This window comes from Oncorhynchus nerka, linkage group LG7 (genome assembly GCF_034236695.1).
Source record: "Oncorhynchus nerka isolate Pitt River linkage group LG7, Oner_Uvic_2.0, whole genome shotgun sequence".
NCBI lineage: Eukaryota > Metazoa > Chordata > Actinopteri > Salmoniformes > Salmonidae > Oncorhynchus > Oncorhynchus nerka.
Genome location: NC_088402.1, coordinates 76,938,230 through 76,965,298, shown reverse-complemented (window position 1 = coordinate 76,965,298; position 27,069 = coordinate 76,938,230). Strand labels below are relative to the sequence as shown.

The window sequence follows — 27,069 nt, the reverse complement described above, 5'->3', positions numbered from 1 at the left end:
CATCCCCACAGTGAAGCATGGTGTGGGCAGCATCATGCTGTTTTTCATTGGCAGGGACTGGGAAACTGGTCAGAATTGAAGGAATGATGGATGGCGCTAAATACAGGGAAATTCTTGAGGGAAACCTGTTTCAGTCTTCAAGAGATTTGAGACTGGGACAGGGGTTCACCTTCCAGCAGGTCAATGACCCTAAGCATACTGCTAAAGCAACACTCGAGTGGTTTAAGGGGAACATTTAAATGTCTTGGAATGGCCTATTCAAAGTCCAGACCTCAATCCAATTGAGAATCTGTAGTATGACTTCAAGATTGCTGTACACCAGCAGAACTCATCCAACTTGAAGGAGCTGGAGCAGTTTTTCTTGAAGAATGGGCAAAAATCCCAGTGGCTAGATGTGCCAAGCTTATAGAGACATACCCCAAGAGACTTGCAGCTGTAATTGCTGCAATTGTGGCTCTACAAAGTATTAACTTTTTTGTGTGTGTGTTGTGTGTGTGTGTGTGTGTGGGGGGGGGGTAGTTATACACACTCAAGTTTTCAGTTTTTTTGTCTTCTTTGCTGTTTGTTTCACAATAAAACATATTTTGCATTTTCAAAGTGGTAGGCATGTTGTGTAAATCAAATGATACAACCTCCCCCCCAAAAATGTATTTTAATTCCAGGTTGTAAGGCAACAAAATAGGAAAAATGCCGCAAAATAGTCTTGAAAAAATGTTGGCTGCAATCAAGACTTAAAGAGAATTTAGACATCCGTTAGGGAGCTGTAAATGACTGGCCAATGTTGTTTGCAATTGAGATCAGCTGTGCGAGTGATTTCAGAGCGTATTAATGGTTAAACAAGAGATCAGATGGCGATAATCTGGTGGCTTTCGATGGTTGCAATTAGCCCATTCAATATGATGGAGCCTGCTAATGCATGCCCTCTCTTGTTAATGATTATTATGCTCACAGCATTTGCACAACAAGCTATTCAGACATGTAATCAAGGCTAGAGGATTGGAGGGAGCTTAAGTGGAAAACCTTGTTATTGCTCAGTAATCCTTTTAAAATGAAGCTTGGAAATATGCACCTAATATTTGCACAGTTCTTGATATTATTAGGTGTAACTACAAAACTAAATTGGCGTTGGTTATGGTAAAGTCAAATCAACTCGCTGTGTCAACAATGTCATATAGTGTTGGTAATAGTAATATTTTCAAACACTGCAATACGCTGACGCTCTGAACATGCCCCTACAGAATCAAAACACCAGCTGTTGATAGACCAAGAAAGGCAATAACACAGTACTCTCTGCAGGGAATGGGATATTGTTTCACTTTGTTTGTTGCATCTGCAATCTCAGTCTGCAGTCATCCTCTCCTGAACTACTCCTGATTTAATGACTTTAAGTCTTCTCCTTTTTAATGGATGAATGCCCCTAGATGATTGGATTAGATACACAGTGGTCTGGCCAATCCGTCCACGCGTCCAGATTGATTATCGCTCCACTCTTACAAATCAGCACACCCCCGGTCAGTGGACAGAGCAAATACTAATGAATCTCTGCTACCAGGGTTGCATCCCAAATGGCACCCTATTCCGTACCTAGTGCACTACCTTTGACCAGAGCCCTATGGGTCCTGGTCAAAAGTAGGGCACTATAAGGGTGCCATTTGGGACATATCCCAGGAGTCTACATCAGACATGTAGCTATGCTAAATGTTGCGTTTCCTTTTTAATCCCCACTGTTTGACCTCATCAAATATGCAGAGGAGCCATCGCTGGTGCATCTGCTGGTGTTGAGACGGAGATCATCTCAGACATCTCTAATTCATCCTCAGTATGAGCTGTTAAGTGTAATTGACAAACCTAATGAGAAAATTGATGAGACACAACATTAGACTGGATGACGAAAATAGACCATCAGCCAAGTCCGACCATCTCTCTCTCTCTCTCGCTCTCTCTCGCTCTCTCTCTCGCTCCTTTTCAAGAAACTCACTCCCCAGGCACATCAATTTCCAATTTGGCATCATCTTAGTTTTCTGCTACGATGTGCAACAAATTACATTACTGATATAACCCAATACTTTGAGGGGGCTGTTTTGTAATATAGCATCACCTCTATGTACCACCGGACCATCTCGATAGGGCTTTCTCTGTGAGGGAATGCATGTCTTTCTGAGAGATAAGGTGTGTGACTTTTATTAGACTCAGATAGCTATAGATCTTTTCAGGTCTTTCTCTAAGCCTGAGCTGAGGAGATGTGTATCTTGTTTTGGCAGGTGCTACACTTTCGGAATCGGTCAGAGTGCTTGCAGGAGACTGGTGACTGGACTGGCTACTGTTTCCAAAGGAACGGCAGAGTTCTTGGCAGAAGGGGAGAGACTGCAGCCCAAGGTCTTCATTTCCAATGACATGTTTATCCTCCTCTTTGCGACAACCAGCTATTCTGAATGTCATAGAGGAGGGTCATTATGCAGTGGATGCCAAACTACTGTTACCAATTAACAATTAATTTTGTTGAGCAAAACACCCATTAGAATCAGTCTGCTTCACAGCATACTTTTGAAATAATTAATTATTCTATTCTCACAGGCTCACAGGCTTGTTTTCTCATTACCGGTATGTAAAACTCAAGGCAACAGAGACATGCAGACATACAATGTCACAATTGTATTGTACAGGCAGAGGGTTTCTGGCTATGTCGTAATAATTTCAATAGATCTCTATTCTATGCCATCTGTAGTCTCACGAGCCCAGACACGCAATGCTGTGTTTTTGCAATCCCTACTGAACTTCTATAACGCTGGAACTCAAGGCTATGTTACCTGCATTTCTCTGTCTATATGCAGCAGGTAGCCTAGCGGTTAGAGTCTGAATTGTGTGAAATAGGACAAATATAAGTACCCACCAAATTATTATCAAAACATAATAAGAATTTCAATAGATCTCTTTTTCTATTCTATTTCAACTGTATATCTCTCTGTTTATATTCTCCCAGATGATCAAGTCTCTGAAGAAGACCATGGCCCCAGTGCTGAGTGACATTGCCATCGACTGGTTGTTCCCTGAGACCAAGGAAGTGTTGCTCTCCCCTGTAGGCTCCACCTTCCTGTTCCCTGGGGACCGTCTGATTGGCTACAGTGTTGTCTGTGACACCACACGCTACCATCCCAACCCCAAGTCTGTAAGTAGGCCTACACCTTGACATAAAGTGGCTATGTAATATGTATTCATATAGTGTGTTTAACATATTGAGTCTTCTCACTCCTGAATGTGACTGTATCTGTTCCCCTGTATTTCAATTCAGTAGGTATTCTCTGGGCTCTATTTTCAGCTGACATTAAGGCGCACATTATTTTGCAATTTCGTCACGTAAAAACTGGCGCAATGGCATTTTCCAGCCCTAACGCCAGGTTCAGCAATTTACCTGTCAAACATCAGCACGCTTGTGCCCAGATAAAATCAAATAAAATGGGGAAAAAAACATTAGTGTTTTATGTTTCTAAATTTTAGAACCATAAAACACTAATGTTTTTTCCCCATTTTATTTGATTAAAAAAACAAACATAGCCTCCCCTTCTTTCAATTAAGTATTTTCTTATTTGTGTCCTGCCCGATGTAATCATGTAGACTAGTTAAGACCACCAGTAAAGTGTTTGGCTCGTCATGAGACTGCTTGGAAATAAATCTTAATCACCAAAGCTTTATTAAAATATAAAGTTTGAGATGAGCAAAACAGTGACTTGACATTTCCTTTTTATCTGTATTGTAGCCATGCCTCCATTATTTTAGCCATGCCTACATTATTTTAGCCACGCCTCCATTATTTTAGCCATGCCTCCATTATTTTAGCCATGCCTCCATTATTTTAGCCATGCCTACATTATTTTAGCCATGCCTCCATTATTTTAGCCATGCCTCCGTTATTTTAGCCATGCCTCCATTATTTTAGCCATGCCTCCATTATTTTAGCCATGCCTCCATTATTTTAGCCATGCCTACATTATTTTAGCCATGCCTCCATTATTTTAGCCATGCCTCCATTATTTTAGCCATGCCTCCATTATTTTAGCCATGCCTCCATTATTTTAGCCATGCCTCCATTATTTTAGCCATGCCTCCATTATTTTAGCCATGCCTCCATTATTTTAGCCATGCCTCCATTATTTTAGCCATGCCATGCTCCATTATTTTAGCCATGCCTCCATTATTTTAGCCATGCCTCCATTATTTTAGCCATGCCTCCATTATTGTTAGCCATGCCTCCATTATTTTAGCCATGCCTCCATTATTTTAGCCATGCCTCCATTATTTTAGCCATGCCTCCATTATTTTAGCCATGCCTCCATTATTTTAGCCATCCATTATTTTAGCCATGCCTCCATTATTTTAGCCATGCCTCCATTATTTTAGCCATGCCTCCATTATTTTAGCCATGCCTCCATTATTTTAGCCATGCCTCCATTATTTTAGCCATGCCTCCATTATTTTAGCCATGCCTCCATTATTGTAGCCATGCCTCCATTATTTTAGCCATGCCTCCATTATTTTAGCCATGCCTCCATTATTTTAGCCATGCCTCCATTATTTTAGCCATGCCTCCATTATTTTAGCCATGCCTCCATTATTTTAGCCATGCCTCCATTATTTTAGCCATGCCTCCATTATTTTAGCCATGCCTCCATTATTTTAGCCATGCCTCCATTATTGTAGCCATGCCTCCATTATTTTAGCCATGTTTAGCCATGCCTCCATTATTTTAGCCATGCCTACATTATTTTAGCCATGCCTCCATTATTTTAGCCATGCCTCCATTATTTTAGCCATGCCTCCATTATTTTAGCCATGCCTCCATTATTTTAGCCATGCCTCCATTATTTTAGCCATGCCTCCATTATTGTAGCCATGCCTCCATTATTTTAGCCATGCCTCCATTATTTTAGCCATGCCTCCATTATTTTAGCCATGCCTCCATTATTTTAGCCATGCCTCCATGCCATGCCTCCATTATTTTAGCCATGCCTCCATTATTTTAGCCATGCCTCCATTATTTTAGCCATGCCTCCATTATTTTAGCCATGCCTCCATTATTTTAGCCATGCCTCCATTATTTTAGCCATGCCTCCATTATTTTAGCCATGCCTCCATTATTTTAGCCATGCCTCCATTATTTTAGCCATGCCTCCATTATTTTTTAGCCATGCCTCCATTATTTTAGCCATGCCTCCATTATTTTAGCCATGCCTCCATTATTTTATTTTAGCCATGCCTCCATTATTTTAGCCATGCCTCCATTATTTTAGCCATGCCTCCATTATTTTAGCCATGCCTCCATTATTTTAGCCATGCCTCCATTATTTTAGCCATGCCCATGCCATTATTTTAGCCATGCCTCCATTATTTTAGCCATGCCTCCATTATTTTAGCCATGCCTCCATTATTTTAGCCATGCCTCCATTATTTTAGCCATGCCTCCATTATTTTAGCCATGCCTCCATTATTTTAGCCATGCCTCCATTATTTTAGCCATGCCTCCATTATTTTAGCCATGCCTCCATTATTTTAGCCATGCCTCCATTATTTTAGCCATGCCTCCATTATTTTAGCCATGCCTCCATTATTTTAGCCATGCCTCCATTATTTTAGCCATGCCTCCATTATTTTAGCCATGCCTCCATTATTTTAGCCATGCCTCCATTATTTTAGCCATTTTATTTTAGCCATGCCTCCATTATTTTAGCCATGCCTCCATTATTTTAGCCATGCCTCCATTATTGTAGCCATGCCTCCATTATTTTAGCCATGCCTCCATTATTTTAGCCATGCCTCCATTATTTTAGCCATGCCTCCATTATTTTAGCCATGCCTATTTTATTATTTTAGCCATGCCTCCATTATTTTAGCCATGCCTCCATTATTTTAGCCATGCCTATGCCATTATTTTAGCCATGCCTCCATTATTTTAGCCATGCCTCCATTATTTTAGCCATGCCTCCATGCCTCCATGCCTTTATTTTAGCCATGCCTCCATTATTTTAGCCATGCCTCCATTATTTTAGCCATGCCTCCATTATTTTTTAGCCATGCCTCCATTCCATTTTAGCCATGCCTCCATTATTGTAGCCATGCCTCCATTATTTTAGCCATGCCTTTATTTTAGCCATGCCTCCATTATTTTAGCCATGCCCATTATTTTATTATTTTTTAGCCATGCCTCCATTATTTTAGCCATGCCTCCATTATTTTAGCCATGCCTCCATTATTTTAGCCATGCCTCATTATTTTAGCCATGCCTCCATTATTTTAGCCATGCCTCCATTATTTTAGCCATGCCTCCATTATTTTAGCCATGCCTCCATTATTTTAGCCATGCCTCCATTATTTTAGCCATGCCTCCATTATTTTAGCCATGCCTCCATTATTTTAGCCATGCCTCCATTATTTTAGCCATGCCTCCATTATTTTAGCCATGCCTCCATTATTTTAGCCATGCCTCCATTATTTTAGCCATGCCTCCATTATTTTAGCCATGCCATGCCTCCATTATTTTAGCCATGCCTCCATTATTTTAGCCATGCCTCCATTATTTTAGCCATGCCTCCATTATTTTAGCCATGCCTCCATTATTTTAGCCATGCCTACATTATTTTAGCCATGCCTACATTATTTTAGCCATGCCTCCATTATTTTAGCCATGCCTACATTATTTTAGCCATGCCTACATTATTTTAGCCATGCCTCCATTATTTTAGCCATGCCTACATTATTTTAGCCATGCCTACATTATTTTAGCCATGCCTACATTATTTTAGCCATGCCTACACATGCCTACATTATTTTAGCCATGCCTACATTATTTTAGCCATGCCTACATTATTTTAGCCATGCCTACATTATTTTAGCCATGCCTTGGACGTGTGTAAAACCCGCTCCATGATGTAGGCATGCCTACATTATTTTAGCCATGCCTACATTATTTTAGCCATGCCTACATTATTTTAGCCATGCCTTGGACGTGTGTAAAACCCGCTCCATGATGTAGGCTACGTGTTTCCATGCCCATCATGAAACAAGAGATGAGAACCTCAGTGTTTGTTTTTCGTTTAATGTTTTTAAAACCAAAGCTCTTTGTAGACTACCCTTACCCTAGACCTACTATAAAGGCTGGTTCAACAGCAATGCATCCTGTCTTTTTTATGATGGGGATTTCATGATATAATTTATTTATTTATTGTTGAAAAACAAACAGGTTGCTTATTTTTTGTTGAATTTTATCAAACCAAACTTATTATAATGATTCACTGTCCTAGTTTTATGTTGAGAATGTTGCTGGCATGTATGCAATGCAGCTTCTGGAGGTGTGACTACAATCTGTAAGATGGTTCCAATATGTACACTAAACGAAAATAGAAATGCAACATGTAAAATGTTTCATGACCTGAAATATACGATCCCAGAAATGTGCACTAAAAGCTTATTTCTCTCATATTTTGTGCACACATTTGTTTACATCCCTGTTAATGAGCATTTCTCCTTTGCCAAGATAATCAATCCATCTTACAGGTGTGGCATATCAAGAAGCTGATTAAACAGCATGGTCATTACAGAGGTGCACCTTGTGCTTGGGACAATAAAATACAACTCTAAAATGTGCAATTTGTCACACAACACAATGCCAAAGATGTCTCAAGTTTTGAGGGAACGTGCAATTGGCATGCTGACTGCAGGAATGTCCACCAGAGCTGTTGCCAGATAATTGAAGGCTCATTTCTCTTCCATAAGCTGCCTCCAACGTTGTTTTAGAGAAATTGGCAGTACGTCCAACCGGCCTCACAACCGCCTCACAACCGCAGACCACGTGTAAACATGCCAGCCCAGGACCTCCACATCTGTCTTCTTCACCTGCGGGAGTCCAGCGACCCTGGCAGCTGATGAAACTGGGTTTGCTCAACCACAAAATGTATGCAAAAATGGTCAGAAACCGTCTCAGGGAAGCTCATCTGCGTGCTCGTCGTCCTCACCAGAGTCTTGACCTGACTGCAGTATCGTAACAGACTTCAGTGGGCAAATGCTCGCCTTCGATGGCCGCTTGCACCCTGGAGAAGTGTGCTTTTCACGGATGAATCCCGGTTTCAACAGTACGGGTCAGATGGCAGATAGCGAGCGTGTATGGTGTTGTGTGGGTGAGTGGTTAGCTGATGTCACCGCCCCATGGTGGCGGTGGGGTTATGGTATGGGCAGACATAAGCTACGGACAACAAACACAAATACACAGATACTGTGACGAGATCCTGAGACCCATTATCGTGCCATTCATCTTCCGCCATCACCTCATATTTCAGCATGACAATGTATGGCCCCATGTCAAAAGGATCTGTACACAATTCCTGGAAGCTGAAAATGTCCCAGTTCTTCCATGGCCTGCATACTCACCAGACATGTCACCCATTGAGCATGTTTGGGATGCTCTGAATTGACGTGTACGACAGCGCTTTCCAGTTCCTGCCAATATCCAGCAACTTCACACAGCCATATTGAAGAGGAGTGGGACAACATTCTACAAGCCACAATCAATAGCCTCATCAACTCTGTGTGAAGGAGATGTGTCGCACTGCATGAGGAAAATGGTGGTCATACCAGATACTGACTGGTTTCCTGATCCCACGCCCCTACCCTTTTTAAAAGTTATATGTGACCAACAGATGTGTATCTGTATTCTCAGTCATGTGAAATCCATAGATTAGGGCCTAATGAATTCATTTCAACATGACCTGTAACTCTGTAAAATCTTTGGAATTTTTGCGTTTATATTTTTGTTCAGTGTATATAAAACGTTATATTTAGAAGTAGTATAAAGGTGGGTGGACATTTCTCTTTATATTGGATCTTTGTCCAGCTGCTGTGAGAGGTTTGTATGTGCATAACACCCTCCAATTATGGTGGTGCCTGTTGCTCAACCACAAAATGTGTATTTAGGCAGCCTATTTAAAACAAGTCGTTGTTTTGTTTAGAATTTGATTTGAATTTTTCACTCTCTTTTTAGGCCTTATTAATAATACATTTAATCTTGCCTATAATTTATTTTATCTTGCTTATTGACAACATTTGGCATGTCCATGCTCAGCCATAATGCAATTTACAGTAGACCTAACCCCTATATTTATTTTTTAATTTTTAATTTAACTATTTAACTAACTAAAGTAACTCCCCATCCCGGGTCCGGGAGTGTAATCATCGACTGACACGAATTAGCATAACGCAACCGACATAAATATTCCTAGAAAATATTCCTATTCATGAAAATCACAAGTGAAATATATTGAGACACAGCTTAGCCTTTTGTTAATCACCCTGTCATCTCAGATTTTCAAAATATGCTTTACAGCCAAAGCTAGACAAGCATTTGTGTAAGTTTATCGATAGCCTAGCATAGCATTTTGTCCAGCTAGCAGCAGGTAACTTGGTCACGGAAATCAGAAAAGCAATCAAATTAAATTGTTTACCTTTGATGAGCTTCGGATGTTTTCACTCACGAGACTCCCAGTTAGATTTTCCAAAAATATTATTTTTGTAGGCGAAATAGCTCCGTTTGTTCTTCACGTTTGGCTGAGAAATCGACCGGAAATTGCAGTCAGGAAAACTCCGAAAAATATTCAAAATTAGCTCCATAATATCGTCAGAAACATGGCAAACGTTGTTTATAATCAATCAAGGTGTTTTTCAAATATCTATTCGATAATATATCCACCGGGACAATTGGTTTTTCAGTAGGACCGATTGGAATAATGGCTACCTCTGTATTTTACGCGAGAATCACTCTGAGAGCCATCAGGTTACCACTTGCGCAATGTATCCGCTTACGGGTATTCTTCAACATAAATGTGTAAAACTACGTTACAATGCTGTAGACACCTTGGAGAATACGGAGAATAAGTAATCTGGTTGATAGCCCATTCACTGCTCAATAGGGACGCATTGGAACGCAGAGCTTTCAAAGGATGAGTCACTTCTGGATTGGATTTTTCTCAGGCTTACGCCTGCAATATCAGTTCTGTTATACTCACAGACAAGATTTTTACAGTTTTGGAAACTTTAGAGTGTTTTCTATCCTAAGCTGTCAATTATATGCATATTCTAGCATCTTGTCCTGACAAAATATCCCGTTTACTACTGGAACGTTATTTTTCCAAAAATGAAAATACTGCCCCCTAGTCACAAAAGGGTAGAACAAATTCTTATTTACAATGACGGCCTACCAGGGAACAGTGGGTTAATGGCCTTGTTCACTGGCAGATTTTTTACATTGTCAGCTTAGCAATGAGGAGATAGGTCTACAGTTTGTTATTTTGTTTCTGTATGGTTTTTAACAAACTATAACAGACTAAAATTGGAATTGGAGTCCAAGGCAATACATAAAAGACCGTAAATACACAACTTTGAGCAACCACATATTTAGTCATGAAACACGTTTTGATTGGCCAGCGAGCAGCCAAGCCTCGACACACCCACAACTTGTTTATTCATCAAAACCAAGCCCTTTCGCACCAACTACACCGTTAAATGTGGTTGTGAAAATAGCAAAAATATTTCTGCCACACCCCAGAACCTAAAGTGCTGCCGCCAGCGCTTAGATTGACCATTGCGTTAGGTTTGTTAAAATAGAGCCCAACATGTTGAATGATTAATTAATTAATTAATTAATTAATTAATTAATGAAGGATGTCAATCATTTTTATATATACAGTTGGAGTCGGAAGTTTATATCCACCTTAGCCAAAAACATTTAAACTCAGTTTTTCACAATTCCTGACATTTAATCCTAGTAAAAATTCCCTGTCTTAGGTCAGTTAGGATCACCACTTTATTTTAAGAATGTGAAATGTCATAATAATAGCAGAGATAATTATTTATTTCAGCTTTTATTTATTTCATCACATTCCCAGTGGGTCAGAAGTTTACATACACTCAATTCTTTTTTGCTAGTGTTACATTTAAATTGTTTAACTTGGGTCAAACGTTTCAGGTAGCCTTCCACAAACTTCCCACAATAAGTTAGGTGAATTTTGGCCCATTCCTACTGACAGAGCTGGTGTAACTGAGTCAGGTTTGTAGGCCTCCTTGCTCACACACACTTTTTCAGTTCTGCCCACACATTTTCTATAGGAATGAGGTCAGGGCTTTGTAATGGCCACTGCAATACCTTGACTTTGTTGTCCTTAAGCCATTTTGCCACAACTTTGGAAGTATGCTTGGGGTCATTGTCCATTTGGAAGACCCATTTCTGACTAAGCTTTAACTTCCTGACTGATGTCTTGAGATGTTGCTTCAATATATCCACATAATTTTCATACCTCATGATGCCATCTATTTTGTGAAGTGCACCAGTCCCTCCTGCAGCAAAGCACCCCACAACATGATGCTGCCACCCCCGTGCTTCACGGTTGGGATGGTATTCTTCGGCTTGCAAGCCTACCCCTTTTTCCTCCAAACATAACCATGGTAATTATGGCCAAACAGTTCTATTTTTGTTTAATCAGACCAGATGACTTTTCTCCAAAAAGTATGATCTTTGTCCCCATGTGCAGTTGCAAATCATAGTCTGGCTTTTTTATGGCGGTTTTGGAGCAGTGGCTTCTTCCTTGCTGAGTGGCCTTTCAGGTTATGTCGATATAAGGACTAATTTTACTGTGGATATAAATACTTTTGTACCTGTTTCCTCCAGCATCTTCACAAGGTCCTTTGCTGTTGTTCTGGGATGATTTGCACTTTTCGCACCAAAGTACGTTCATCTCTAGGAGACAGAACATGTCTCCTTCCTGAGCGGCATGACGGCTGCGTGGTCCCATGGTGAACCAAACTTGTGGAGGTTTACAATTATTTTTGGCTGATTTCTTTTGATTTTCCCGTGATGTCAAGTTTAAGGTAGGCCTTGAAATACATCCACAGGTACACCTCCAATTGACTAAAATGATGTCAATTAGCCTATCAGTAGCTTCTAAAGCCATGACATCATATTCTAGAATTTTCCAAGCTGTTTATAGGCACAGTCAACTTAGTGTATGTAAACGTCTGAACCACTGGAATTGTGATACAGTGAATTGTAAGTGAAATAATCTGTCTGTAAACAATTGTTGGAAAAATTACTTGTGTCATGCACAAAGTAGATATCCTAACCGACTTTCCAAAACTATAGTTTGTTAACAAGAAATTTGGAGAGTGGTTGAAAAATGAGTTTTAATGACCCCAACCTAAGTGTATGTATACTTCCGACAACTGTATATCCTCTTTGAAAATATGTTGAAAAACAATATCTTGAAATTAATGTCTCTATCAGCAACTGTCAATTACTGTCTCCTTCCGGAGACACCTGAAACCCCACCTCTTTAAGGAATACCTAGGATAGGATAAAGTAATCCTTCTCACCCCCCCCCTTAAAAGATTTAGATGCACTATTGTAAAGTGGCTGTTCCACTGGATGTCATAAGGTGAACGCACCAATTTGTAAGTCGCTCTGGATAAGAGCGTCTGCTAAATGACTTAAATGTAAATGTAAATGTAAAGTGGTGTAGATATACAGGACTCACACATTTCCCATTCAACTCTTCCACCAGGATAAGAGGAAGCGCTACAGTATGATGCGTTCCAATGACTCAGCCAGCTCCGTGTTCTACCACTCCCAAGAGGAGGACCCAGGGACGACTACAGGCTTCTCTGACTGTCAGGGAACCCACAGGGACATACACTCCAGCCCTCTGTTTGACTCCTACCAAGACTCCATGTCAGAGAGCAGCCCTGGCCCCACAAAGCAGAACGACATGGGTAAGAATCCAGAGGTTTGATCATCTCTGCATTTCCACTGGTTTAAATGTCGTCCAATGCACACAGTAACGATCACTCAGTCAGACATCAAATCAAATCTAATTTTATTGGTCACATACACATGGTTAGCAGATATTAATGCGAGTGTATAGAAATGCTTGTGCTTCTAGTTCTGACAGTGAAGTAATATCTAACAAGTAATCTAACAAATTCACAATGACTACCTTATACACACAAATGTAAAGGAATGAATAAGAATATGTACATATAAATATATGGATGAGCGATGTCCGTGTGGCATAGGCAGATGCAGGCAAGAGATTTGAGTCTGTATGTTTGCAGCAGCCACTCTATGTTAGTGATGGCTGTTTAACAGTCTGAAGGCCTTGACATAGAAGCTGTTTTTCAGTCTCTCGGTCCCAGCTTTGATGCACCTGTACTGCCCTCACCTTCTGGATGATAGCGGGCTGAATATGCAGTGGCTCAGGTGGTTGTTGTCCTTGATGATATTTTTGGCCTTCCTGTGACATCAGGTGCTGTAGTTGTCCTGGAGGGCAGGTAGCTTGCCCCCAGTGATGCGTTGTGCAGACCGCACTACCCTCTGGAGAGCCTTGCAGTTGTGGGCAGAGCTGTTGCTGAAACGGGCGGTGATACAGGATGCTCGGTGGTGATACAGGATGATACAGGATGCTCTGTAAAATTTTGGTAGTACAGGAGAGGGCTGAGAATGCACCCTAGTGGGGCCCCAGTGTTGAGGATCAGCTCGGTAGAGATGTTGTTTCCTACCCTCACCACCTGGTGGAGCCCCGTCAGAAAGTCCAGGACCCAGTTGCACAGGGCGGGGTCGAAACCCAGGGTCTCGAGCTTAATGACGAGTTTGGAGGGTACTATTGTGTTCAATTCTGAGCTGTAGTCAATGAACAGCATTCTTACATAGGGATTCCTCTTGTCCAGATGGGATAGGGCAGTGTGCAGTGTGATGGCGATTGTGTCATCTGTGGACCTTTTGGGGCGGTAAGCAAATTGTAGTGGGTCTAGGGTATCAGGTAGGGTGGAGGTGATATGATCCTTGACTAGTCTCTCAAAGCACTTCATGATGACAGAAGTGAGTGCTACGGTGTCAATAGTCATTTAGTTCAGTTACCTTAGCTTTCTTGGGAACAGGAACAATGGTGGCCATCTTAAATCATGTGGGCACAGCAGACTGGGATAGGGATTGATTGAATATGTTCGTAAACACACCAGCCAGCTGGTCTGCGCATGCTCTGAGGACACGGCTAGGGATGCCGTCTTGGCCGGCAGCCTTGCGAGGGTTAACACGTTTAAATGTTTTACTCACGTTGGCCACGGTGAAGGAGAGCCCACAGGCTTTGGAGTGGGCCGTGTCAGTGGCACTGTATTATCCTCAAAGCGAACAAAGAATTTGTTTAATTTGTCTGGGAGCAAGACGTTTATATTTTATTTTCGTAATCCATGATTGGCTATAGACCCTGCCACATACGTCTTGTATTTGAGCTATTGAATTGCGACTCTAATTTGTCTCTATACTGACGCTTTGCTTGTTTGATTGCCTTGCGGAGGGAATAGCTATACTGTTTTGTATTTGGTAATGTTTCCAGTTGCCATGCCATGATTAAAAGCGGTGGTTTGCGCTTTCAGTATTGCGCAAATGCTGCCATCAATCCACGGTTTCTGGTTAGGGAAGGTTTGAATAGTCACAGTGGGTAAAACATCACCGATGCACTTGTAAATTAACTCGCTCACCAAGTTAGTGTATATACATCAATGTTGTTGTCTGAGGCTACCTGGAACATATCTCAGTCCACACGTGATCGAAGCAATCTTGAAGCGTGGAATCCAATTGGTCAGACCAGCGTTGGATAGACCTGAGCACGGGCGTTTCCTGTTTTAGTTTTTGTCTATAGGCTGGGAGCAACAAAATGGAGTCATGGTCAGATTTGCCAAAGGGAGGGCAGGGGAGGGCTTTGTATGCGTCGCGGAAGTTAGAGTAGCAATGGTCGAGAATGCTACCAGCCCGTGTCGCGCATTCGATATGCTGATAGAATTTAGGAAGCCTTGTTCTTAGATTATCTTTGTTAAAATTCCCAGCTACAATAAATGCAACCTCAGGATGTATGGTTTACAGTTTACATAGTCCAGAGCCCAGTGAAGTTCTTTCAGGGCCGTTGAGTTATCTGCTATACACGGCTGTGACTATAATCGAAGAGAATTCTCTTGGAAGATAATGTGGTCGGCATTTGATTGTAAGGAATTCTAGGTCAGGAGAACAAAACCGTCATGTTGTTATGATCACACCATGAGTCGTTAATCATAAGGCATACACCCCTGCCATTTTTCTTACCTGAGAGACATGATCACTCAGTCATGTTTATTTGTGCGCAAAACTGATTGTAATCTTTTCACAAACCCATAGGAATGGACAGTAAAACATCACCTAGAAGACGTGGGTATAGCACCAACCAGATAGTGGACTACAACCCCAACATGAAGAAGACCTACACTCCCAGTGACCCCAGCTCTGTAGAGGGGAAGCACCCGCTGAGGAGAGCTAAGGTCCAGGAGCTGAATGGACAGACCAGCCCCGACTATGGAGCACAGTGGAAGACTGAATGCCAGGTGAGTGCAGAGTCTGTAATCTTGTTGCACTGGCTCTCGACTCTGGAGACTGGGGTTCGATCCCTGTGTCCACTGTTCCTACTGTGTCTCTCTCTTCTTCGTCAATCTCCCACTCTACTTTTAATTTGAAGAACAATGACTATGAGGGGAATTCTTCTAGAAAATAAAAACATGTATAGGATACGTTAGAAACAAGACTTAATTTGATCCACGGTTCAATCTTCAAATGGAATTCTTTAAGGACAGTTCAATTTATTATTAATTCTTAACCACACAAAAGCCATTTGAGAACATTACAGAATACGTAAGACATTGGAGCAAAAATAATATGCTTTCATAGGGAAAGTAAGAACGAGGTTGGTTTTTCTAGGTTGATATTTCTGCATCAGGTGTTTTGGTTGTGCATGTACACGGATATTAAAATCTCAACTCTCTTTCGCTATGCCTGGCAGCAAAACAACCCAAGCAGTCAATGTTGATATTACAGTGGCATTGGAGAAGTACAAAAGGGCTGGGAGAAAGGTGCCCTCATCACTAATGAGGGCCACAATAATTTCACGATTTACAATATACGGTCTGAAAATTGCCCGAAGAATATTGGCATAATCAAGACAAGGCTCACCTGTCTCTCAATGGTACCTGTCCTTGTACAAATTATTTACTTGTCACGACTTCCTGCGAAGTCGGCTCCTCTCCTTGTTTGGGCTGCATTCGGCAGTCGACGTCACCGGCTTTCTAGCCATCGCCGCTCCATTTTTCATGTATCCATTTGTTTTGTCTTGTTCCCTGCACACCTGGTTTTCATTCCCCAATCAATCTACATGTATCTATTCCTCTGTTCCCCATCATGTCTTTGTCTAAGATTGTTTGTGTGTATTGTTGACGCGCCAGACTGGCTTGTTTTTTCCATGTTATTTTTCACTATGATGTTTATTGTTAAACATAATTCTTGTGACTGTTTTGCACTTTTGCCTAACTAAAGTGTGCACCTGTTCACAAATCTCTACTCTCCTGCACCTGACTTCGCTACCAGTACGCACACATCTGACATTACTTGGGAATTGACTTTGATCTGCAAACTGTGATAGTTACCAGTGATTTGGTACTGAGTGCTGAGATTATTGATCTGCTTATTAAAACAAACAGGTTTTATGGTACCAGTTAAAAGTTTGGACACAACTACTCATTCAAGGGATTTTCTTTATTTGTACTATTTTCTAAATTGTAGAATAATAGTGAAGACATCAAAACTATGAAATAACACATATGTAATCATGTACAGTAGTAACCAAAAAAGTGTTAAACAAATCAAATATATTTTATATTTGAGATTCTTCAAAGTAGCCACCATTTACCTTGATGACAGCTTTGCACACTCTTGGCATTCTCTCAACCAGTTTCATGAGGAATGCTTTTCTAACAGTCTTGAAGGAGTTCCCACATACGCTGAACACTTGTTGGCTGCTTTTCCTTCACTTTGTGGGCCAACTCATCCCAAACTATCTAAATTGGGTTGAGGTTGGGTGATTGTGGAGGCCAGGCCATCTGATGCAATGCTCCATCACTCTCCATCCTGGCGGTGTGTTTTGGGTCATTGTCCTGTTGAAAAACAAATGATAGTACCACTAAGCTCAAACCAGATGGTGATGGCGTATCGCTGTAGAATGCTGTGGTAGCCACCCTGGTTAAGTGTGCCTTGAATTCTAAATAAATCACTGACTATGTTACCAGCAAAGCACCCCTACACCATCACATCAAAATCGAAAATTTGGACTCATCAGACCAAAGGACAGATTTCCACTGGTCTAATGTCCATTGCTCATGTTTCTTGGCCCAAGCAAGTCTCTTCTTCTTATTGGTGTCCATAAGTAGTGGATTCTTTTCAGCAATTTGACCATAAAGGCCTGATTCACGCAGTCTCCTCTGAATAGCTGATGTTGAGATGTGTCTTACTTGAACTCTGGGAAGCATTTATTTGGGCTGCAATTTCTGAGTCTGGTAACTCTATTGAACTTATCCTCTGCGGCAGGGGTAACTCTGGTTCTTCCTTTCCTGTGCCAGTTCTCATGAGAGCTGGTTTCATCATAGCGCATGATAATTTTTGCGACTGCACATTTTCCTGATTGACTGATCTTCATGTCTTAAAGTAATGATGGACTGTCATTTCTCTTTGCTCATTTGAGCTGTTCTTGCCATAATATGGACTTGGCCTTTTACCAAATAGGGCTATTTTCTGTATACCACCCCTACCTTGTCACAACTCAACTGATTGGCTCAAACACATTAAGAAGGAAATAACTTCCACAAATGAACTTTTAACAGGGCACAATTGAAATGCATTCCACGTGACTACCTCATGAAGCTGGTTGAGAGAGTGCCAAGAGTGTGCAATGCTGTCAAGGCAAAGGGTGGCTCCTTTGAAGAATCTCAAATATAAAATATATTTAGATTTGTTTAACACTTTTTTGGTTACTACATGATTCCATATGTGTTATTTTATAGTTTTGATATCTTCACTATTATTCTACAATGTAGAAAATTGTTTAAAAAATAAAGAAAAACCCTTGAATGAGTAGGTGTGTCCAAACTTTGACTGGTACTCTATGACAAAACATTTGATTCAAATTGACATCGACTCATTTAAATTGTAGTGCAAGTAATATCATAACAGATATTCAGAATGTATCTGGCGTTTCATGTCTAACGCCTGACAGCCACAGCTGGTGAGCTTGTGTGCCACATCTGCCACGGCCATCAGGGAGTGCCCTACCAATGGGGCTTCTCACAGGTCTTCCCCCCAGCAGGAGGGGGCTCCCCAGGAGGCGGCGCCAGAGCAGGCCCACTCCCCCGGCTGCAAGCTGCAGGCCAGAGCCACCAGGAGCTGGGCTTATACAGAGCACGCCTTAGGAGGAGCCAGGAGCACCGTTGGGGAGGACGGCTCGTCCTCCACTGACCCCTCTGTCAGCAGCTTCGGAGACGCAGGTAGGTCCACAACCACAGCCCTCCTACTCACCCTAAAGATCGTGGTAGACACATACAGTCCCTCAAACATTAATATTCTCTTCAAGTAAAGTAGTTTTAATTATGGATAGTTTTAATGATGGGTATTAATGATGGGTAATTATCTGATAAGCACAGTAAATTAAATTCAGCCTGTCACTGCATTTGACTAGTAGTGACCTAATATCCAGACAAACAGCCTAACTACTCCTTATTGTTGTGTTACCAGACTGCTACTCTAATCAGCTGTGTGAGATCATAACCCCCCAGGAGTCTGCAGCCACCCCAGACCTGATCTCAGCCCCTCAGGACAGGGACTTGGGGAAGGGGTTCTGTAAGGTTGTGGTGTCTGGCCTGCTCTGTGGGAAGCCAGTCAAGTGGGAGGTGACCTTTGACATAGAGCCCTACCTGAAGGGCAGAGAGCGGGAAGAGAAGGTTCACGAGGAACTCTGGAATGAAACGTTCCATCACCTGGCTGGACGTTCCATTATTCAGGACTTTGAGCACATGGTAGATCAGGAGTGTGAGATTGAGCATGGTATGTAAAGACATGGGTAATATCTCAATGTTCAGATCATATCTTTTGTAGTTGATTGGTGTCTTTATCATCTTGTTTTGGTAATAGTTTGCTGTATCAAATAGTGACAACTTTGTGCTAATGATGAGGATTTCAGGTGAGAAATCGGATTGCGGATTTCTCCAAATATTTATTATATGGAATTTATGTAAATCATGAGATGATGAAGTGACAACAACATGTGATTTCTCAGGTTCTGGCAGAAGATACCGGTTATATGCCATTCACACCAGCAAGGCCTGTAACATTCTCAGCAAATACACTGCCTTTGTGCCCGTTGATCTGGACACTAATGAATATCTACAGACCTATATCGACTACGTCAACCCAGGTGAGACACTCCTGTTCTTGGTATGCATACATGCACATTGTATGGCACTGAGTTTTTATATATTTTTTGACCCATTGTCATGACACTTCTTCTGACCTTTATTAAAGATAACGTAACTTTGTCCTTTAATAGCACAGAGGGGTAGAGTTCTAAGACCATAATAGCACTGTTGGTTAGGAAATCAATGATGTCTGTGTTGAAAGCTGCTGTTGGGTGTTTCAGGTAAAGGTCGGAAAAAGGGCTCTCACTCTGGGAACAGGAAGAACCGGGGTTACTCCATCGGACTGGGACGCTCCCAGTCTGGCTGCATGTCAGAGGAGGCTGAGGTCGGACACCTGCCCACCAGTAAGATCTTCACCATACTACATACTAATCAACATTTGTATGTGAGAGGAAGAATGTTTGAAAATGTGTGACAACTCAAATCAAATTTCATTCGTCGCATGCGCCAAATACAACAGGAGAAGACCTTACGAGCCCCTAACCAACAATGCAGTTAAAAAAATAGGGATAAGAATAAGAAATAAAAGTAACAAGTAATTAAAGAGCAGCAGTAAAATAACAATAGCGAGACTATATACAGGGGGGTACCGGTACAGAGTCAATGTGCAGGACACCGGTTAGTTGAGGTAATATTACACATGTAGGTAGAGTTATTGAAGTGACTATGTATAGATGACAACAACAGAGAGTAGCAGCGGTGTAAAGGAGGGGGGGGGGAAGCAATGCAAATAGTCTGGGTAGCCATTTGATTAGGTGTTCAGGAGTCTTATGGCTTGGGGGTAGATGCATTTATTGATGAAGTCAATGACTGAGGTGGTGTACTCCTCAATGCCATTGGAGGAATCCCGAAACATATTCCAGTCTGTGATAGCAAAACAGTCCTGTAGCTTAGCATCTGCTTCATCTGACCACTTTTTTATTGATCTAGTCACTAGATCAATTTTTGCTTGTGAGCAGGAATCAGGAGGATAGAATTATGGTCAGATTTGCTTAATGGAGGACGAGGGAGAGCTTTGTATGTGTCTCTGTGTGTAGAGTAAAGGTTGTCCAGAGTTGTTTTCCTCTGGTTTCACATTTGACATGCTGATAGAAATTCTGTAAATGGATTTAAGTTTCCCTGCATTAAAGTCCCCGGCTACTAGGAGCACCGCCTCTGGGTGAGCGTTTTCTTGTTTGCTTATGGCGGAATACAGCTCATTCAATGCTGTCTTAGTGCCAACCTCTGACTGTGGTGGTATGTAAACAGCTACAAAAAATACAGATTAAAACTCTCTAGGTAGATCGTGTGGTCTACAGTTTATCATGAGATACTCTACCTCAGGCAAGCAATAGCTCGAGACTTCCTTAGATATCGTGCACTAGCTGTTATTTACAAAAATACATAGTCTGCCCTTGTCTTACCAGACGCCACTGTTCTATCCTGCTGGCACAACATATAACCAGCCAGCTGTATGTTGATATTGTCTTTGTTCAGCCACGACTCCGTGAGCATAAGATATTACAGTTTTGAATGTCCTGTTGGTAGTTTAATTTTGCGCGTAGGACATTGATTTTATTACCCAAAGATTGCACGTTTGCTAGCAGAATGGAAGGAAGTGAGGGTTTATTCGATCGCCTACGGATTCTCAGAAGGCAGCCCGCCCTCTGGCCCCTTTTTCTCCGCCTCCTCTTCACGCAAATCACAGGGATCTGGGCCTGTTCCCGAGAAAGCCGTGTATTGTTTACGTCGGGCTTGTCAGACTCTTTAAAGGAAAAAAAAGGATTCTGCCAGTCCGTGGTGAGTAATCGCAATCCTGATGTCCAGAAGTTATTTTCAGTCATAAGAGACGGTAGCGGCAACATTATGTGCAAAATAAGTTACAAAATAAGTTACAAAAAACACAAAAAAACACAATCGGTTGGGGACGGGCAAAACGTCTGCCTTTTTCTCCATCGCCATTTTAACAAGTGATAGTTTGAAGAGGTCATCTGCCTGCCAAACAGACAGATCTGACAGGTTTTAATATCCAGATGCTTTTAATGTTTTACACATATAGTATACTGTTCATGTTGTCCAGAGTGATACTTTTCAAATGGCATTGACCTATCTTTTTGGTGGGTTTTAGGTTTGGAAGATGGGGCCTCTCCATGTAGCACCCCCTCATCCTCTACCTGGGAAAGATGCAGCTTTACAGATGGTGAGTTTTTATCTGTCCTGTTTTGCTTTCAAGGTTAAATGACTGGCTTCCAAATCGAGCAACTGAGAAAACCGCATTTGTTTTCTAATGGTCTACATTGATAAGATGTCATCAACACACACACATACACACAGCTGCTAGATTGTGTGTGTCCTCTGTTGTGGCTGCCAGGCCTCTATAGGTGTCTTTTATCTGTGATCTCTGTGGCGGTGTTGTGTGGAGTGGAGTCTTGAGCTCAGGGGAGAGAGAAAATAGCTAAATGGAAAACAAGCGTGACCTGTCTCTCTCTCTCTCTCTCTCTCTCTCTCTCTCTCTCTCTCTCTCTCTCTCCTCTCTCTCAGCCTCTCAGAGGAGCCCGTCAGTGACCTCAGACCAGAAGTCGGTGGAGAGCCTCTTCTCAGCCAAGTGGGTGATGGAGAGGGCCAGGCTGGAGACTGTCAGGGACAATAACATACTAACTGTACCGCTAGTGCTGTTTCATGGCCAACTGATAATTCACTGAGTTACATTGTTTTGTGTAATCGGCATGCATAATACACTTTTGCAGTTATAATGATTGTTTGCATGATGTGATGCTACTTAGCAGAGGTGGGACCAAGTCATTGTTTTACAAGTCCTAAGTAAGTCTCAAGTCTTAGCACTCAAGTCCCAAGTCAAGTCCGAAGTCAAGACAGGCAAGTCCGAGTCAAGTATCAAGTCAAGACCAAGTATCAAGTCAAGTCTCAAGTCCTAAACTTTGAGTTTCGAGTCCTAAACAAGTCATAACGTGCTCTTCACCAAATGTAATAGTATTTCATATTTTAACAAGAGTAATAGTTAGTATATTACATTTACGCAAATAATGAATGCTTTTAAAGATATCTATATATTTATTACTTTCCAAATAAACTTTATACCCCCCCCCCCAATAGTGATCGACTATCGAGGATCGCTATGGGGGCTCAATCGGGCGATGTAGGCTTGTACACAATGTCCCAACCTTAACACACACACACACACACTCTATGTGTGGTTACAGTAGGCTAATGTATGTCAATGGTTTTAGGAACAGCAGTAACATCAGGCAGGATTTAGGGTACCAACTGCCTAGCCAATTGTAGCTCAATCTTGGGTGCAATGATCACGTTCCCGCACTGACTGACTTTGGAGGCTCATTGCATACATGCTACACTAGTAAAGTTATAAATTATATAGCTGTCGGCTATATTAGCCACGACATACCGTTCTTTGTGCAGCTTCAAATGACAAACAAAGTGGGAAATTGTTGCGCCTCCGTCTGTAATTTTCTTCCCGCATGTTTTGCAAGTTGCAATCTGTTTTTTGTTGATACAGTGTCGTCTTTATAACCGAAAATAATAATTTGGGGTATCATCTTTCCAAGGGCTCCATCTGAATTCACCCGCCAATGTTCCTCTGCACTGCCATGCACAACTGATTCTCAGCTGGCACAATTTGATTGGCTGATTCCGATTCAAACTGTAATCCGTTAAATGAAGAGCTGCACACTTTTTTTGGAGGGGGGGGGGATCAAGTCAGGTCGAGTCAAAAGGCTCAAGTTCAAGTCAAGTCACGAGTCATTGGTGCCAAAGTCGAGTTGCAAGTCATCATATTTCTGACTCGAGTTCACACCTCTGCTACTTAGGGACCTACTAGATCTTATTTTCCCTTCCTGTTACTATACAGTGAGCTCCAACATTATTGGGACAGTGACACATCTTTGGTTGTTTTGGCTCTGTACTCCAGCACTTTGGATTTGAAATGATACAATGATTATGAGGTTAAAGTGCAGACTGTCAGTTTTAATTTGAAGGTATTTTCATCCATATCGGGTGAACCGTTTCGACATTACAGCCCTTTTTGTACATACAGTTGAAGTCGAAAGTTTACATACACCTTAGACAAATACATTTAAACTCAGTTTTTCACAATGCCTGACATTTAATCCTAGTAAAAATTCCCTGTTTTAGGTCAGTTAGGGTCAACACTTTATTATTTTAAGAATGTGCACCATTCCCTCCTGCAGCAAAGCACCCCCACAACATGATGCTGCCACCCTGTGCTTCACGGTTGGGAAGGTGTTCTTTAGCTTGCAAGCCTACCCCTTTTTCCTCCAAACGGTCATTATGGCCAAACAGTTCTATTTTTGTTTCATCAGACCAGAGGACATTTCTCCAAAAAGTATGATCTTTGTCCCCATGTGCAGTTGCAAACTGTAGTATGGCTTTTTTATGGCGGTTTTGGAGCAGTGACTTCTTCCTTGCTGAGCGGCCTTTCAGGTTATGTCGATATAGGACTCGTTTTACTGTGGATATAGATTATTTTGTACCTGTTTCCTCCAGCATCTTCACAAGGTCCTTTGCTGCTGTTCTGGGATTGATTTGCCCTTTTCGCACCAAAGTACGTTCATCTCTAGGAGACAGAACGCATCTCCTTCCTGAGCGGTATGACGGCTGCGTGGTCCCATGGTGTTTATACTTGCGTACTATTGTTTGTGCAGATTAATTGGGAAATTTCCAATTTGGAAATTGCTCCCAAGGAGGAATCAGACTTGTGGAGGTCTAGAATTTTTTTTCTGAAGTATTGGCTGATTTCTTTAGATTTTCCCATGATGTCAAGCAATGAGGCACTGAGTTTGAAGGTATGCCCTGAAATACATCCACAGGTACACCTCCAATAGACTCAAATGATGTAAATTAGCCTATCAGAAGCTTCTAAAGCCATGACATCAATTTCTGGAATTTTCCAAGCTGTTTAAAGGCAGTCAACTTAGTGTATGTAAACTTCTGACCCACTGGAATTGTGATAGTGAATTGTAAGTTAAATAATCTGTCTGTAAACAATTGTTGGAAAAATTACTTGTCATGCACAAAGTAGATGTCCTAACGGACTTGCCAAAACTATAGTTTGTTTACACGAAATTTGTGGAGTTTTTCAAAAATGAGTTTTAATGACTCCAACCTAAGTGTATGTAAACTTCCGACTTTCTCTGTAGTCCCCCCATTTTAGTGGACCAAAAGTATTGGAACAATTTCACTTATATGTGTATTAAAGCAGTCAAAGGTTTAGTATTGTCACAATCGTTTGAAGCATACTCGGACCAACATGCAGCGTGATCTGGGTTCCACATCTTTATTTAGTGAAACACCAAACAATAAAGAAAGAAAAAACGAAATTAACAACGAACCGTGCCTACAGCGGTGCTACTTGCACTAACTCAAAACAATATCCCATAAAACACAGGTGGAAAAAATGCGTCTTAAATATGATCCCCAATTAGAGACAACGATAACCAGCTGCCTCTAATTGGGAACCATATCAAGCACACCAATCTAGAAATATGAAAACTAGAATACCCACATAGAAATAATAAACTAGAATACAACATAGACATACATATACTAAATCTCCCCCTAGTCACGCCCTGACCTACTATACCATACAGAAACAATGGTTCTCTATGGTCAGGGCATGACAAGTATTTGGTCCAATATTCCTAGCACACAATGGTTACATCAAGCTTGTGACTCTACATACTTGTTGGATGCATTTTCTGTTTGTTTTGGTTGTGTTTCAGATGATTTTGTGCCCGAAATGAATGGTAGAAAATGTATTGTATCATTTTGGAGTTACTTTCATTGTAAATAGCAATATAATATGTTTCTAAATACCTCTACATTAATGTGAATGCTACTATGATTACAGATAATCCTGAATGAATCGTGAATAATGAAGAATGTTACAGATGCACAAATACCTCCCTAACATGCCCTGTTATTGTGGTGAGATGTAACTTTCTCACTCGATTCATTCAGAATTATCTGTAATCATGGTAGCATCCACATTAATATAGAAATGTTTAGAAACATATTCTAATCTTATTTACTGTAAAAGTGACTCCAAAATACACAATACATTATTTATCATTCATTTCTACTGGGCACAAAATAATCTGAAACACAACTAAAACAAACAACAAATAGATCCAACAAGTCACAGCTTGATGATGCTAGGAATATGGGACCAAATAATAAACTTTTGACTTCTTTAATACACATAAGTGAATTTGTTCCAATACTTTTGGACCCCTAAAATGGGGGGATTATCCGTCTCTCACATGGGTAGGCAGACCATTCCATTAAAATGGAGCTCTATAGGAGAAAGGCCTGCCTCCAGCTGTTTGCTTAGAAATTCTAGGGAAAATTAGGAGGCCTGCGTCTTGTAGGTACTATATGTACGGCAGGACCAAATCAGAGAGATAGGTAGGAGCAAGCCCATGTAATGCTTTGTAGGTTAGCAGTAAAACCTTGAAATCAGCCCTTGCCTTGACAGGAAGCCAGTGTAGGGAGGCTAGCACTGGAGTAATATGATCAAATATTTTGGTTCTAGTCAGGATTCTAGCAGCCGTATTTAGCACTAACTGAAGTTTATTCAGTGGTTTATCCGGGTAGCCGGAAAGTAGAGCATTGCAGTGGTCTAACCTAGAAGTAACAAAAGCATGGATTAATTTTTTGCATCATTTTTGGACAGAAAGTTTCTGATTTTTGCAATTTTACGTAGATGGAAAAAAGCTGTCCTTGAAACAGTCTTGATATGTTCGTCAAAAGAGAAATCCGGGTCCAGAGTAATGCTGAGGTCCTTCACAGTTGTATTTGAGACGACTGTACAACCATTAAGTTAATTGTCAGATTCAACAGAAGGTCTCTTTGTTTCTTGGGACCTAGAACAAACATCTCTGTTTTGTCCGAGTTTAAAAGTAGAAAGTTTGCAGCCATCCACTTCCTTATGTCTGAAACACAGGCTTCTAGCGAGGGCAATTTTGGGGCTTCACCATGTTTCATTGAAATGTAGAGCTGTGTGTCATCCGCATAGCAGTGAAAGTTAACATTATGTTTTCGAATGACATCCCCAAGAGGTAAAATATATAGTGAAAACAATAGTGGTCCTAAAACGGAACCTTGAGGAATACCAAAATTAACAGTTGATTTGTCAGAGGAAAACCCATTCACAGAGACAAACTGATATAATTCCGACAGATAAGATCTAAACCAGGCCAGAACTTGTCCTTGTAGACCAATTTGGGTTTCCAATCTCTCCAAAAGAATGTGGTGATCGATGGTATCAAAAGCAGCACTAAGGTCTAGGAGCACGAGGACAGATGCAGAGCCTCGGTCTGCCATTAAAAGGTAATTTACCACCTTCACAAGTGCATTCTCAGTGCTATGATGTGGTCTAAAACCAGACTGAAGCATTTCGTATACATTGTTTGTCTTCAGGAAGGCAGTGAGTTGCCACGCAACAGCCTTTTCTAACATTTTTGAAGGAATACGCAGATTTAAAGAGGCATCCGTAATTTGCTTTCTAATAGTTATGATCTTTTCCTCAAAGAAGTTCATGAATTTATTACTGCTGAAGTGAAATCCATCCTCACTTGGGAAATGCTGCTTTTTAGTTAGCTTTGCGACAGTATCAGAAATACATTTAGGATTGTTCTTATTTTCCTCAATTAAGTTGGAAAAATAGGATGATCGAGCAGCAGTAAGGGC

At 41.2% G+C, this 27,069-nt stretch overlaps 1 protein-coding gene across 4 annotated transcripts in view; it reads left to right on the top strand.

Annotated features, from left to right (window-relative positions):
• The window catches only part of LOC115132425 (von Willebrand factor A domain-containing protein 5B1-like), a 94,082-nt gene that overhangs the window by 53,941 nt on the left and 13,072 nt on the right, over positions 1 to 27,069 (top strand). For 2 of the 4 annotated variants that reach the window (XM_029665058.2, XM_029665057.2), the window contains 10 exons: positions 2,262 to 2,376; positions 2,981 to 3,166; positions 12,594 to 12,801; positions 15,236 to 15,438; positions 18,153 to 18,420; positions 18,668 to 18,976; positions 19,209 to 19,346; positions 19,569 to 19,691; positions 21,455 to 21,526; positions 21,868 to 21,931. In XM_029665058.2, the coding sequence (XP_029520918.1) occupies positions 2,262 to 2,376; positions 2,981 to 3,166; positions 12,594 to 12,801; positions 15,236 to 15,438; positions 18,153 to 18,420; positions 18,668 to 18,976; positions 19,209 to 19,346; positions 19,569 to 19,691; positions 21,455 to 21,526; positions 21,868 to 21,931 (1,686 nt within the window). The remainder of the gene's footprint in view (positions 1 to 2,261; positions 2,377 to 2,980; positions 3,167 to 12,593; positions 12,802 to 15,235; positions 15,439 to 18,152; positions 18,421 to 18,667; positions 18,977 to 19,208; positions 19,347 to 19,568; positions 19,692 to 21,454; positions 21,527 to 21,867; positions 21,932 to 27,069) is intronic. The other 2 variants (XM_029665059.2, XM_029665060.2) reach the window with 2 other exon arrangements.